Source organism: Geotrypetes seraphini, chromosome 5, assembly GCF_902459505.1.
Source record: "Geotrypetes seraphini chromosome 5, aGeoSer1.1, whole genome shotgun sequence".
Classification (NCBI taxonomy): Eukaryota; Metazoa; Chordata; class Amphibia; order Gymnophiona; family Dermophiidae; genus Geotrypetes; species Geotrypetes seraphini.
In genome coordinates, this window is record NC_047088.1 from 66,664,524 (window position 1) to 66,680,800 (window position 16,277).

The following is a 16,277-nucleotide window of genomic DNA, read 5'->3' on the forward strand; positions in this document are numbered from 1 at the left end:
CTCCGCCCATGTTTCTAACCGACACAAGTCGCTCTGGAGTTTCTCTCTATCCTCATGCAAACTTGATGATCTCACTGGATGTTCCTTCCTCCAGATCATTGATATAAATATTAAAAAGGATCGGCCCAAGTACCGAGCCCTGGGGTACACCACTAGTCACTTTCTCCCAGTCGGAGAACTTCCCATTTATGCCCACTCTCTGCTTTCGGTTTTCCAGCCATTTGCCTATCCATCTTTGTATATCCCCCTCTATGCCATGGCTTTGTAGTTTCCTGAGAAGTCTTTCGTGTGGAACTTTGTCGAACGCTTTCTGGAAGTCCAAGTATATTATGTCCACCGGCTTCCCACTATCAATTTGCTCGTTCACGGTCTCAAAAAATTGGAGTAAATTCGTCAAACATGATTTCCCTTTCCTGAATCCGTGTTGACTGGGTTTCATCAAGTCGTGTGCGTCCAAGTGCCGGACCATGCTATCCTTGATCAGTGCTTCAACCATCTTGCCGGGGACAGACGTAAGACTCACAGGTCTATAGTTGCCCGGTTCCCCTCTCGATCCTTTTTTGAAAATTGGGGTGACGTTCGCTATCCTCCAGTCGTCCGGTATCTGTCCAGTTCTGATTGTCAGGTTTGCAAGTTTTTGCAATAACTCTCCGATTTCAACCTTCAATTCCTTTAAGACTCTCGGGTGAATTCCATCCGGTCCAGGGGATTTGTCACTTTTAAGTTTGTCGATCTGATAGTATATCTGGTCTAAGTCCACTTCAACTGTGGTGAGGCTGTCTTCTATTTCTCCTGCAAACACTTTCTCCGCTTCAGGTATTGTTGAGGTGTCCTCCTTCGTAAAGACGGACGCAAAGAAGGAATTTAGTTTGTCTGCGATTTGTTTATCTTCCTTGATGTACCCTTTTCTTCCCTGGTCGTCCAAGGGTCCGACTGCCTCTTTTGCAGGTTTTTTCCCTTTCACGTATCTAAAGAAGGGCTTGAAGTTTTTGGCCTCCTGGGCTATTTTTTCCTCATATTCCTGTTTTGCATCCCTCACCGCCTTGTGACATTTCTTCTGATCATCTTTATGTTTGTTCCAGGCTTCGGTTGTCTTTATGTATTTCCATTTTTTGAAAGAGTCCTTCTTTTCTTTTATGGTTTCCTTCACCTGTTTGGTAAGCCATGCCGGTTCTCTTTTGCTCTTTGATCTCCGATCTTTGGAAATCCTCGGAATGTAGAGATCTTGTGCTTCTGTGATAGTATTTTTCAGTAGGGACCATGCCTGATCTACCGTTTCAAGTTTGTCCACCTTCTTTTTGAGTCGTTTTTCTACCATGGCTCTCATGCTATCGTATTTACCCTTTTTAAAGTTCAATGTGGTGGTTAAGGTTTTGGCATGTTTCCCTTTCCCGATGTCAAGTTTAAAGTTAATTACATTGTGATCACTCGTTCCCAGTGGAACCATGACTTCCACTACTGTTATCGGTCCCGTGAGGCCATTTAGGACCAAGTCCAAGGTGGCGTTGCCTCTTGTCGGCTCTTTTACCATTTGTTCCAGGAAGCAATCCCCTAGCACCTCCAGGAACTTGGCCTCCTTGCCGCAGTTGGAGGTTGCTAGTTTCCAGTCTATCCCTGGGAAATTGAAGTCTCCCAATATAATTACATTGCCTGTCTTGCATTCTTGTTTGATTTCCTCCATCATTTCTGAGTCAGTTTCCTCCGCCTGTCCTGGGGGACGATAGTAAAGGCCAATTTTCGTATCTGCTCCAAATTGACCAGGAATCTTGATCCAGAGTGACTCAAGCTTCTCTTTCATTTCTGTTGTAACCATTTCAACAGAATCTATTCCCTCCTTAATATATAGAGCAATACCTCCACCTTTCTGCCCTACTCGATCTCTTCTATACAGCTTGTATCCCTGTAGTACTGTGTCCCATTTGTTTTCTTCATTCCACCATGTTTCTGTTATGCCAATGATATCCAATATGTCATGTCTTGCTATTGTCTCTAGTTCCCCCATTTTGTTACCTAGACTTCTAGCATTCGTATACATACATCTAAGTTCCCTACGTGGACCTTCTACTCTTGGCCGTCCCTGTAGTTTCAATTACGATATCCTTAACTGCTCCTGTGTTATCACCCTTGTTTGCTGTGTGGTCGTCCCCTCCTGTGTCTGAATTGTCCCTTCCTGCTTTTTCTCCCTTATTTGCCGTGAGGTCGTCTTCTCTTGTGTAGGAGTAGTTTTCCTTGGCTTCTTCGTCGGGGCATCCTGCTATCCGTGCCATCGACCGGTGGTCGACTGTCGGCTTTCCCCTATCTTTCAGTTTAAAGCCTTCTCGATTGCCTTCTTCATGTTGCCTGCCAAAACTCTTGCTCCTTCTTTGTTGAGGTGTAGTCCGTCCCTTCTGTAGTACTTGCTTTTTCCCCAGAACGCCGTCCAGTTGCGCACGAAGTCGAAGCCTTCTTCTTCGCACCATCGTCTCATCCAGGCGTTGATTACTTGCAATTCCCCTTGTCTCTTTCCATCCGCTCTTGGTACTGGGAGGATCTCAGAGAAGGCCACCTTCACCTCCCTGATCTTCAGTTTTCTTCCAAGTGAGTGGAGCTGGCCCTTCAGCTCTTCCCTGTCATACTTCCGCCCGCTCACATCATTTGTTCCCACGTGGATAAGCACAGCGGTGTCCTCTCCCCGTGCGCCATCTATGATCCTGGAGATCCTGTTGGTCACATCCTTCACTCTTGCTCCAGGCAGACAGGTGACGACTCTGTCCTCTCTTCCTCCTGCGGTGTGGCTGTCCACATGTCGTATAATGGAGTCGCCTACGATGATCCCCATCTTCTTTATTCGGGGATTCCTTGGGGGGCGTAGGTCCACGTCCTTGGAGTAGGGCCAGTCTTCTTCCTCCAATGATACTCTTGAACTTGTTTCCTGTTCTTTGGGTGGGGCGATGTCTTCCTGTGCTCTCACTATTCCTCCTGATGTGCGGTTGTCTCCTACCACTTGTCTATTAGAGCTCTGTGACAGGGATGCTGCGGCCGGAGGTGAAGGAGTTAAGCAGTATTCCGGTGTCGGGAGTTTTTTCTTCTTGTGGCATCAGCGGCTATTGGCTGCTGTTCCCTTGCGGTACCAAGACAGGGACTTGGGGGGAGGAAGCAAGCGGCGAAGCTTGTGTCTGCACTGGCTTCTTTGCAATTCCGGTGTGAAGCACTAATTGAGAACAGCCGCCCATCGTGGTTTGTGAAGGAAGAGAAAAATTCCTCCTCCGTGGTCCTAGCGCCGACTGTGTAATTACTGGCGCTTTATTTGAAGCAGTGTCTGCTGCTGAATGCTGACTTCTTCCTTTCTTTTTTTTTTTTTCTTATTTCCCTTCAAAGAGAAAATTTGATGTTGATTCCTTTCTCTCCATTTTTTTTCTAACTAAGGGGATTAAAGGAATAGATTAATTATGATTTCCTGTGTTATTTTCTTTTCTTTTTTCTGTTTTGAGGAAGAGAGGGGAGGGCTGCGACCTGTCAGGAGTGGTTGAAGAAAAAACTGACAAGCTCAGGGGAGGGGCTGTATGTGTAGGGACTCCTGCATATGCCCAGTAAGCTCAAAAGCTTACCAAGCTAGGGGAGATCACTGGTACACAGACTCAAGTCAGAGGACTTCACTAACAAGTGTGCCTGCATAGCCCCTGCTTGTCTCCGGAGAATAATGAGTGTAATATCAAGCAGGAAAAGCATGCAGAACACGAATCATGTAATTCTTGTCAAATCCACTACATATTTATGTGGGCGAATGAATGTTACATTGCTTGTATATTGCTGGTTGTGGTATACGTATATGTTGTGGTTATGTGTTTGTTTTTGTGTGTTAGTGAGGCAGTATTAAGGTATTTTTCATTTCAATGATCAGGAATTTTCATTTTATTCCCATGTTCACAAATCATTTTCTAGAACTGATTATTTTTTCGTTTCAGATAATTTAGTACAGAAGGTTAAGAAGGCGAATATAGATTCAATTATACTTTCAGATCATGGGGGTATTTGGATTGATTTTGAGATAGATGAACAAGAAAATAATAGACCTGTTTGGAGGTTTAATAATACATTGCTAGCAGATTCCAATTTTATAGAAAAATTTAAGTTAAAAATAAGTGAATTTTTTCAGTTTAATGAATCAGAAGAAATGTCTCAGGAAATTTTATGGGATGCCTTTAAAGCTACCTTGAGAGGACACATAATTTCGTACTCAGCATATGTTAGAAAACAACTAAATAAAGATTTTTTAATTTTAGAACAAAATATTAGAGAATTGGAAATTAAATTAAAGGAAAAATGGGAACAAAGTATTTATCAGAATTTGCTAAAAGTAAAATTTAGATACGAGATATCATCACAATTGGCTAGAAAAGAGTTTGAGTCCTATAAGACATTGTATTATGGAATCTCAAATAAGGCGGGAAGATTACTAGCTAACTATTTAAAAGCAAAAAAAAGGAAAGCTAATATAATGGCTATTTCAGATGATAATGGAATAATTCATTCTCAAATTAAAAATATTTTACAACAATTTTTGAAATTTTATGAAAGCTTGTATTCTTCTGAGCATTATTTTAATAAAGAGAAAGATGGTTTTGAATTTTTAAAGTTGATTAATGGGCCTAAAGTTCCTGATCATATGAAAGAAAATCTCGAAGCACCTATAACACAAAAAGAAATTCAGAGGGCTTTAAAGTCCCTTAGAGTTGGATCCGCTCCAGGAAGTGATGGATATACGGTAGAATTTTTTAACTCTTTTCAAACTATTTTGTTACCCCATCTTTTCAAATTATATCAGTTTCAACTAAATAAAGGTTGTATTTCAGGTACTATGGCAGAAGCTTTAACAATAGTTTTGCCTAAGCCAAACAGAGATCCCATGTTGGTTTCAAACTATAGGCCTATTTCTTTGATTAATGTTGATGGGAAATTGTTAGCTAAAATATTGGCTTTGCGTTTGAATAAGGCTCTCCCTTATATTATTGGCATGCATCAAACAGGTTTTGTTGCTCAAAGACATTCTTCAAATAACACCAGATTAGCTTTTCATATTTTACATTTAACAAAGGATATGAAAGATCCGGCTTTCTCTGTTTCTTTAGATGCAGAGAAAGCATTTGATCGGGTAGAATGGACTTTTATGTATCAAGCAATGGATTGGTTTGGTATTGGTTCTCGATTTATACAAATGATTCAATCCCTGTATAGCTCCCCATCTGCTAGATTATATATAAATAATACTTTTTCAGAAAGGTTCTTTTTAGAAAGGGGAGTTAGACAGGGTTGTCCATTATCTCCTTTGTTATTTGATATTGTTTTGGAACCTCTACTTTTAGCTATTCAACAATCAAGGGAGATAGAAGGTATTCCTTAAGCAGGTCGGGAATATAAAATTTCTGCTTATGCAGATGATATTTTGATTCATTTGAGAAATCCGGAGTCAACCATTCCACATTTATTAAATTTGATTGATAAATTTGGAAAATTTTCAGGTTATAAAATAAATTGGAATAAATCAGAAATTCTTCCACTAAATGTACATTGTATAAAAGGCTTATTTGATTCGTTTCAGTTTAGTTGGAAGAAAGATGGAATAAAATATTTAGGAATTTGGATAAAAAGTACATTGGAAGAAACAATGAAGGTAAATGAAAAATCCTTATTACTAAAAGTTACAGAATTTTGTGAGCAATGGAATCCTTTGCATATTTCTTGGTGGGGGAGAGTGCAAACAGTAAAGATGATGATTTTGCCTATAGTTTGTTACCAAATGAGTATGTTACCAGTTTATTTTCAAGAGTCCTTTTACAAAAAATTAAATAATATTTTGACAAAATTTGTTTGGCTTGGGAAAAAACCAAGAATTGCTTTAGTATCGTTGCAAAAATCAATTGTGGAGGGTGGGGTAAATTTTCCAAACTTTTATAGGTACCATCAAGCCTATATATTGCGTCAAGGTATGTATTGGATCCTCCCTGAGCTTACTGATCATCAACCAGACTGGTTATATTTGGAACGGAATTTGGTGTCCCCTATGAGACTTCCACATGTGTTAAGTATCAGATTTCATAAATATGCTAAGGACAATATAATTTTATTGGATACTTGGAAAACTATTAAATTTATTGATAAATTAACAGAGGTACCAATAATGAAATCTACTTTACAGTCCTTATGGTTAAACTCCAAGATTCAAATAGGCGGTGCTGGAATCGCTTGGAAGAATTGGATGCAGGCAAATATTAGGACATTAGATGATCTTATTTCTAATGGTAATCTGCTTGAGTTTTCACAACTGCAGCATTCATTTGGTATTTCAAACACTCAACAATATAGGTGCTTGCAGTTGAAGCAGGCTATTCAGATGGGGTTCCCTGAATGGAAAAATTTGAAAACTTATTTTAGCTTGCAAATCCTTTGCTACCAAACAGATTTAATAGGACATCAGGCTGCCCAGTGGTATAAATTGATTTCTGGATTTTTAAATAAAAAACCAAAAAATAGTCTTAGAGATATTTGGAGTATCGAGTTAAAACAGCATATTTCTGTTTCTCGTTGGCCACGAATCTGGACTTGGAGATTAAGATGTACAATGTCAGCATCTATGAGACAAACATGGTTGTTTTTATTACATAGAATTTTTTGGACTCCAGTTCGGTTGAATAAAGTAGATAGTTCTAAATCTAATAGCTGTTGGCATTGTCATATTGATATTGGGACTTTGGATCATCTTTTATTTTTTTGTCCATTGATACTTGGATTTTGGAAGTCGATTTGGGGGCAAATTAATAATATTCTTCAATCCTCTATTCCTTTGACATATGAAGCAATAATTTTTGGAACGATTCTGCATGATAAACCCACTTTGGATAGAAATAATAGTCGCCTTTTCATGATCTTATCAGGAATAGGGGTTCAAATGATCACATCTAATTGGAAAAATCATGATAGGATTAATTTTAGTTTTTGGTGGGCAACTGTATGTGCAACATATAAATATGAAAAGATTATGGCAGAGCTTTTAGGGTTTGTTAAATCCTTTAAGGGGATTTGGGGTCCATTAACTAATTTTGTCACATTATAATTAAAGTGATTCCTTTTTCTTTATGTTAGATTCCTTTGCACATCCAGGGTGGGTGGGGGGGGTGTATTATTTATTTAGAGGTATAAATTTCATAATATTCTATAATATTGATGAGTATAATATAATATCATTACTGTTATAGGTTAAGAAGGGATTTAAAATTTTTATTGTAATATTTCTGATGTTAATAGTGTATTTTCATATAGTTGGGTTTTTTTTTCGATTTTTCAAATGTATACATTGTCAAGTTCAAAATATCAATAAAGAAATTAAAAAAAAAAAAAGGTATATGTTATAAATGGTTGGCTTGTGAGATGGTGGGGAAGTTGCAGGAAATAGTTTCTGGAAGTGTGGCTGTTAGGTTGGCTAAAAGGACAATTTGTAGAATGAGGGTAAGCACCTGGAGGGGGTATTTCTTGGAGGTGTGACAGTTACATTTTGGGTATGAGTGGTGTTTAATAACATAAGAATTGCCATACTGGGAAAGACTGAAGATCCATCAAATCCAGTATTCTGTTTCCAACAGTGGCCAACCCAGGTCCAAAGTACCTAGCAAGATCCCAAGTAGTTAAACTGATTTTATGCTAGGAATAAGCAGTGGATTTCGCCAAGCCACCTCAATAATGGCCTATGGATGTCTCTTTTAGAAAATTATCCAAACCTTTTTTAAACCCTGCTAAGCTAACCGATTTTACCACATTCTCTGGCAATGAATACCAGAATCTAATAACACAATATATGAAGAAATATTTTATCTGGTTTGTTTTAAATCTATTACTTAGTAGCTTCATTGCATGTTCCCTAGTCCTAGTATTTTTGGAAAAGTAAACAAGTGATTCACATCTACACTCCACTTGTATTTTGCAGGGAAACAGGGCAGGTTTTTTGAGTATGAAAGCAGTTTATGGGATACTGGAACAACTGCGGGGGGTGCTTTTTGGGAATGGAGGTAGTTTTATGTCTGGGGGTGGGGAATTGTTTAAATGTTATGTTTCACTGAATGGAAGTTTGTATGCTACAACAACCAGAACTTCTTTTTCCACTGAAATGCGCTGGGCCTTTTTTTATTTATGGGAGGGGGGGGGCAGGGGGAGGTTTCCTCTGGAACCCCTGTACCAATTTGGCCCATTTTCATCCACATGTTAAGTTTAACCCCATTCCATTCAAATTCTATGCTACAGAAGCTGGAAATCCTATCCCCATACAAATGCAATAGGACAATTTATTTGAAGGGGGGAGGGCTTATAGTCCCGTTTGTCCATTTTTTTGCTCTCAAATATTACAGACATTTTCAACCTCTTTTGTATAATTTTTTCCAACTTCTATCGGATTGAAAAGAAAGTTAATGGCTCCAAAGCCAAGCTACCAGGTCATAGCCAAAAAAGAAAATAAATATCCAAGTTTACCTGCAGGCTGGCCAAGCTGGAACCCAGTTGATTGTGTACTTCCTGCTGTAGTTGTCACAATACCCGAGGGTCCAAATATTAAACCTGTGGAAGCTGCTGGCTGAACTGCCTGTGCAACAGTGGGGATGGCAAAACTAGGAGGGTTGGTAGTTTGGATGCCTCCACTGGCGAAGGCAAATCCCGCAGTTGCTGCAGGTTGGGCAAGTGTTGTACTAGTACCAAAACTGAAGCCAGAAGGAGCTACAGGCTGACTCACTGGCAAATTGCTGCTGGGTACACTGTTGGCAAGTCCAAACACTCCTGTTGGCTGGGATATGGTAGTACCACCTAAATTTAATTTTGGTGGATTTGCCCTAGAGAAAACAAACAACAAATAGTTACATATGCAACACCCTAGACTCCCATAAAACCCCAATACAAAGACAACAACAGGTGCTTCCTCTCCCTTTCAGGATCTTATTAACTACATAAAATTATCAGAACTAATCAATTAATAGAAATGAGGACAAAATTCTGCAGGTTTTCCTTGTTGCTCACATATTTCTCAATTTTGATAAATTTTATATTTCATCCAATAGGGATATCACAAAATAAATATCCTTTGTAGTACATATCGAAAATCTGAGAAAAATCAGTATTTCTCAAAAATTAGTTACTGAAAAAATATTCTCTACTCTGCCTCTACTAAGCCCTTTTCTCTAAGCAGTACAGATTTATACATGGAAATGTCTTTGACAACTGTCCTCCAGAAGCCTAATATTCCCTATAAATAGTCATCACTATAAACTGATGCCCTGATTATTAATCTATATATATATAATCAGATGAATGGATGGATGGATGTTCCAGCATAACTCTGAAACGCATGGACAGATTTCAACCAAACTTGGTACAAATATGACTTACTATCTGGGCAAAAATACTGTGTGGGTGGGAAGGGGGTGACATAAATATTATTGAAAACAACAGATATTAGTGTCTAACCCATAGTTTTCGGGCTCACTGAGATGAATACTGACACTCCCAATGCCGTTTAAGTCCAAGTTCAGCCCCATAGAGAGGGACATTCCTGTGGAACATGTGGGGGTGGGGCAAATGGGGATTGACATGTAGGACATGGGGGGGACATTTTGGGATAAATAAATATCCAGGCAATGCCGAGTAATCTGCTAGTTTATGATAAAACTGTAAAACAGAAGAACACAGATCTGGGGATACCTCTACCAACCTGCTTCAATTTTTCTATACCAATATGTATTTTCAAATACTGTACATCAGTTTTCACTCAGCTGAACAGACCTGTCAAGAGTGTTCACCAAATTGTAGATCCACTGCCTCTCTTAGGCTCCAAGATAAATTTCAAACTAATAAGAACTTTCTCTCATGAATCATTAATAACACCGCAGAAATCAAATGGGCAAAATGCTTACTAGAATAGGAGGCAGGAAAGAAGATTTATTTAAACAACAAAAATGGTGAATTGAGCTAGACTGGTATAGAGAATGAAAAACAGACTTGACAGAGGTAATCCAAAATATTTATTTTAATATATGCTCCTTTTACCCGTCTGGATCCCAGGACTTACTAAAGGCAGAACTTTTACTGAGGAGTTGATGCAGAAAGCTATTGCGAGCCTAATTGTGCAATTATTGTGGGGGTACATGCATGTCACTAGCCACATAATGCAGAGAGAAGTTGACTACGGGAGTTAACCCATGCAAGACACATGATAACACTGAATTAAAATGAATGTGCTGGTGCTGAGGAGGGTCGAACTGGAGTGGATGCGGAGGGAACAATCCCCCCTCCCCCCCGGGCGGAAGCAGGACCCCTGGCCACTTGAAGATAAGCCTTGCTTATCTTCAAGCCAAGGCTTATCTATAAGCCAAGGCTAAAACAAAATCAGGGGGGGGGGAAACCCTGGCAGCCCAATGGGATTCACTGCCAAAGCAGAGGCCCCAGAAGAAACCTTCTCCTGTTTCTCCAATAAAGGGGGGGAGGTCACCTGAGGCGGCAGACAAAATGGAGGCACTTCCGACCAAAATCAGAACAAAGCCCATAGAAAAAAAATGCCCCTGAAGCACGTAGAGGCTGAGAGGCCCAAACTGCCACAGCCACTAAAGCAGGCAAGCCAGCAGCAGCTGACAGGAAGTCCCCAGCAGCTTCGGCAGTTAAGGGAAACCTTATTTCCCTGATTGTCAGCAGCTGGGAGAATCCCGACATGGGCAGCAAGGGAAGCCCAGGCTTCCCCTCCTTCAGCTGCCGGCATGCGAGAAACTTGCGAAGGGGATACCTGGACGCCAGCACCCGAAGCCGAGGATTCCCCTTCGCGGCAGCCTGCATACTGCAAGCACTGGCTGCCTGATTCAACCTCATGTCTGGAGCACAATGAGCACTTTTTCCCTTTAAAAGTGTGCATTGCGCAATATGCAACCGACCTAAGGAAAAAAGTGCTGGTTAGGAATAAAACAGCAATACAATACACTGAAGGCTCCCTCAGGATTTTTTTTTTTTAGGACAGACTCCACTGGCTCTCTAAGCCAGTGTTCATCAACCGTCGGTCCGCAGAAATTTCCTGCCTGTCCATAGGGCCGGCACGTGCATCCGGCCCGAGACAGTGTTCTCAGCCGCCAGTCGGCAATGCAATCAATGCGACATAATCTTTGGGCTGGCTTCCTCTTCTTCACAGCCGCAGTGCACAAAGTCGCGGGTAGTAGCTCCTACGCGTATCCTGTGCCTGAACTGGAAGCCTTCTCTCCGACGTTGCAACATCAGAGGGAAGGTTTCCGGATGAGGGGCGGGACATACGAGGAGCCGCTGCCCAAAGCTTTGTGCACTTTGTCAGTGAGGAAGAGGGAGCCAGCCCGAAGATAACACCGGGGGAGACATAAAATGGCCAGGCGGGAGCAGGCCAGAAGGTAAGGCACAGCATGGAGGGAGGGAGACATCAAAGGTAGGGGGAATGATTTTATTTTTAAATTTAGTGATTGAATTGTGTCAATTTTGAGAATTTACATCTGCTGTCTGTATTTTGCACTGTTCTGGAAGAAATGCATGTTTCTTTTTCTCTGGGGTTGTACTGCATGCAGAGTCTTAGGATTTGTTTGTATATATTAGTACTTTTAGTATTTGGCCCCGTATTTGCATGGGGTTATCTGTTTTGCGGTAGGAATGAATGTTGAGAAGCATACAATGTGCTTTGTGTAGTTTAATTTTGTGGTTAACCATTATGTGTTGTTAATAAGATTATATTGTGTGTGTACATGTATATATGCAAAATGGTGTTACAATTAGTACTATTATGGGGGCGGGGTCTGGGGTGGAGAGTGGGCAGGGTCTGGCCCACAACTGAGCCCAGTGTTCTTCAATCACCATGGACTAGTGCTGGTCCACAAAATAATTATTTTTATTTACCCCGGTCCATAGGTGTCAAAAGGTTGAAGAACACTGCTCTAAGCTATATGCCTTGCCGGTATTGGTGGCAAAGCTTACAGCTGAGGCACCTCTAGAAAAAATATGGGGAGGTGGAAGAAGGGGGGAGGGACTCAACTCGTTACCCATTAAGTGTGACACCCTCAAGGTCGGACAGACTCCTGAAAGGGTCCCCCCAAGCTCTGTCCAGCACCAGCCAGGGACAAGAAGGCCACTATACAAATTTCAACAGGCCTACACTAATTAAGGGAAGCCTGGCAACAGCTTACCACACCTGCTGAGACTGAAAGAAGACTGGTCAGATTAGAGGGAAGCACAGCTACTTGTATTGCAACCAAAGGTTTTTGTCTCAGTATCCACCTGCTGGTCATGGTGAGGTATTACTTATCAGCGAAGCTGTACCAATCTGGAGAGATACTAAAGAAAATGAAGTTTATGTTTCTGCATTTCCCTAGCTCTTCCTAAAGGAAGAGTGTGGCACAGTGGTTAAAGCTACAGCCTCAGCACCCTGAGGTTGTGGGTTCAAACCCTGAGCAAGTCACTTAATCCCCCCATTGTCCCAGGAAAAATGCTTAAGTATCTGAATAAATTCATGTAAAATGTTCTGAGCTCCCCTGGGAGAATGTCATAAAAAATTTAATAAATAAAAGATGAAATTTTATTCTGTACCAGCTGTGAAAGGCCTAAATTGAAGTCCAAACACTAAACTATGGATAGACAGGTTATAAACAGTTTTAAGTAAATAACAACTAAGTTTAAATAAATGCAGTCTTGGCATTGCATTGATAAAAAAGGATTCATAAGTTTTACCCTAATGAAAATCCTACTGTTCCTGCAGTAGAGGCTGATGTAGTCTGGGCACCGAAGCTGAATCCAGGCATCTGAGCAGGTGTAGAAGAGGTTGAGAGGGATAAGAGGCCTCCAGCTTGTGTGGTAGCTGGGGGCTGAGTTGGGGTCCCAAAACTGAATCCTCCTGTTGAGCCAGGTGCAGAAAAAGAAAATCCTGCTGCAGGTGCTGCTGATGTGCTGTTTGTGGTCTTTGGGGTACCAAAGCTGAATCCTCCCCCGGTGCTCCCAGATTCACCAAAGTTGAACCCACTCATTGTTCTTTAGGCTGTAAATAGAAATAAAATCAAAAGAAAAGAGACCTTTTCATTTGACTAATTTAATACATTTTTTGATTAGCTTTCAAAGGAAATACCTTCATCTTCATATCAGAATGAACAAATTATGGCAAATATCAGAATATATATAGTATAATTTTACGGTTCTTCAGGCTGTGAAAGGAAAAGAGAGTTATGTATTTAAAGAAATATAAACAACAAAAATGAGCAAACTGCCAGCTGCTAATATTCAAAAATAGATTACCAAGTCACACATCACTTAAGAAAGTTTATTATTAGGTTTTTTTATATACCGCCTATCAAGGTTATCTAAGCGGTTTTTACAATCAGGTACTCAAACATTTTCCCTATCTGTCCCGGTGGGCTCACAATCTATCTAACGTACCTGGGGCTATGGAGGATTAAATGACTTGCCCAGGATCACAAGGAGCAGCGCTGGATTTGAACCCACAACCCCAGGGTGCTGAGGCTGTAGCTCCAACCACTGTGCCACACACTCCTCCACTTCTTCAAAAAAGTAAGTTTTAGCCTTTTTTTCAAATTTTTATAAATTTTATATTCTAAAGAACAGCTACCAAATCTGTGTACTACAAAATTGGGGCAGCATAGCAAAACAAAAGAAAATATTTCAAACTGCTGAGCATATGAACACCCCACTAAAAATGTACTGCAATTTCAAGATTACAAAGGAATTAATATCCCTAGTTTTGCACAAGGTAAAATGGATATGAAAGTCTACACTGATGAATTATGGTTTCATGTCTTATTTGATGTTCTGCAACCTCTTAAGTGGGATAAAGGGACACCAGATAGTAAGGGTCATTAGCTCAGAAGCACAAAGGGAGAAGCATCCTTTATGGTGAAATTTGATCTTACATGATAATTTCTCAGCGTTGGTTTCTAATAAGACTAGTCCAGACCAACAGGACTTCTACCAGCAGATGAAGGTAAAGAAGCTTAAGATGCCCAGCAACATCATCAATACAGTGAGTGGTGCAGCCTGGAACTTATCAGAATGCAAATGTCACAGTTAGTATTTACAAGGAACGATATATACAAACCCTAATCCGGTGCGTGCGCTAAAAACGCTAGCGCACCTTCGTAAAAGGAGCCCTAAGTGGTGTTGGGTTCTTTTTCAGAAATTGGTGACTGTATTCAAGGCGGCATAGCCCCTGATGAAACCAAGAGTGAAACGGTTGGGCAGCCGTCGGGCATAAAAGATAAGTGCTTTTCCTATACAGCACTTTTTTAAATTCTTTATTCATTTTTAAACGTACAATAAGTGCATCAATATAATATAACAAATAGATCATAAATATATCACTTAATAGTCATCAAGAGTACACATAAAATGCTATTAACCCCCACCCTTCCTATTAGATAATCAAATACAATGTACAATATACATTAATAAAATAATAAAATTATCCCCCTCCCCCCTCGTAATTGAACCTGTAAATCAAGGGAAAAGAATCATTTAATCATTGCAATATTTTGTTAATGGCTCCCACACATCTTGAAATTTTCTAAAACACCCTCGCTGTATTACAATATATCTTTCCATTTTATATATATGACATAGGGAATTCCACCAAAAATTATAGTTGAGTCTACTCCAGTTTTTCCAATTGTACTAAGACCAATGATAAGAACACCACCCCAGCAAGGGCATAAAAACAGTTGATTAGTAGTGCCTTGGGTGTTTGAGGTCTAGCTTATAATTCCACTTGATATTAGTTTTGTTCTCAATCATTTTGTATTTTGGAAATATTATTCTGCTATATTTTATTAAATATATTAGTATACCATTTGTTTCAGAATATTTTGTTTCTTGTTTTCCTCCTCTAAACCTAGGTGTGTCTTATTGGCAGGTGCATCTTATAGTAAAAAAAATAAGGTATTTTTCATGTGCTTTGCTTGAAATAGGAGTCCTCTTTAGCCCAAAAATAGAAGTTTAGTATGCAATATATATATATTTTTCATGTGCTTTGCTTAAGTAATACATTATTAAACATATTTTGAGCTTAATATCAACCTGGAGTCCTCTATACCCCAAAAATAAAAGCCCCATTCACCTATAAATGGACACCTATGGCACGCCTAAGTCACATCCATCTAACTCGCATCTACCTAGAGCCCAGTTCATGCTCAAAAGTAGACCTGGTTTTGCAACCCCTACATTTTAGGCATTAGGTAAACGTGTTCAGGCACTGAGTGGCATGCGATTCTCTAAATGGACATCTTGTTTCATTATCTACCTATCACTGGCTTTAACAAAACCACTGCAGAGGTTTCTATCGAAGGCTGCCGAGATAAATGCATTTACCTCACCAGTCCATGGTAGAAATCTCTATTACAGTTTGTAAAAGGAGCCCTACGGTTTTAATTATTTTTAAAATTATTAAGAATTTGTTTTAGTTAATTTGGTGACTGCTGTTTTAATGACAAAATTATTCTTATTTTTTTGTTTTTTTTAAGTTTAGGTTAAGTATATTTTATGTAATAGAATTTTGTTATATATAACATCACTTTAGGCTTCCTTTTATGAAGCCACGTTAGACTTTTTTTTATTGCCAGCCGTGGTGGTAAACGCTCCAACCCTCAGAATTCCTATGAGCATCGGAGCTTTTACTGCCGCGGCCAGCGATAAAAAAGTCTAACGTGACTTCATAAAGAGGGGGGGTAATTTTTATTCTTTATAAATTCAAAAGTACATATATTAACATACAGTTTAGATATTTTCATATGTTAATTTATTTGTTTCTTGTCTGTACCTCTAGATGTGACTTCTAAGGCAGGTACTGATTCACTGAAACAGAGATATTGTATGTGTAGAGTGACTGTTTTCCACACTATTTAGGTTCTGGTGGAAATTGAAAAAATAAATTTTTTCAATACAATACTGATCTATCTTCTTTTGTGGGACCTATTGGTCCACCCTTACTTTTTTTTCTGTTTTGCTTTTGGAAGTTCATAGGAGTTGTCTCTTTTTTTGTACAAATTTTAGGTACCAAGGATTCCTGGAGCTTAAGATTTTTCCAGTCATGTCAGCACTCATCACAATAGATGAGATTCTCATTTCCAGACCTTTGCTCACACCTACACACTATGTAAAATAGTGGAATTTTAGAGTACAAGTATGGGTAAACAAAAGCTAAAGCCTTCAGTTGAAGTATCTATCAAATATTCCAGGAGGTTCCCAGGCTATCAGCCTTTCTGTTCAGA

The 16,277-nt window shown here is 39.7% G+C and overlaps 1 protein-coding gene across 4 annotated transcripts in view; it reads right to left on the reverse strand.

The window, feature by feature from the left end:
• NUP62CL (nucleoporin 62 C-terminal like) overlaps positions 1-16,277 on the reverse strand; it is a 74,764-nt gene that overhangs the window by 55,481 nt on the left and 3,006 nt on the right. For all 4 annotated transcript variants that reach the window (XM_033945590.1, XM_033945588.1, XM_033945589.1 and 1 more), the window contains exons 3-4: positions 12,739-13,042; positions 8,497-8,849 (exon numbers count right to left, since the gene is read on the reverse strand). In XM_033945590.1, the coding sequence (XP_033801481.1) occupies positions 8,497-8,849; positions 12,739-13,031 (646 nt within the window). In that variant the 5' untranslated portion in view covers positions 13,032-13,042. The remainder of the gene's footprint in view (positions 1-8,496; positions 8,850-12,738; positions 13,043-16,277) is intronic.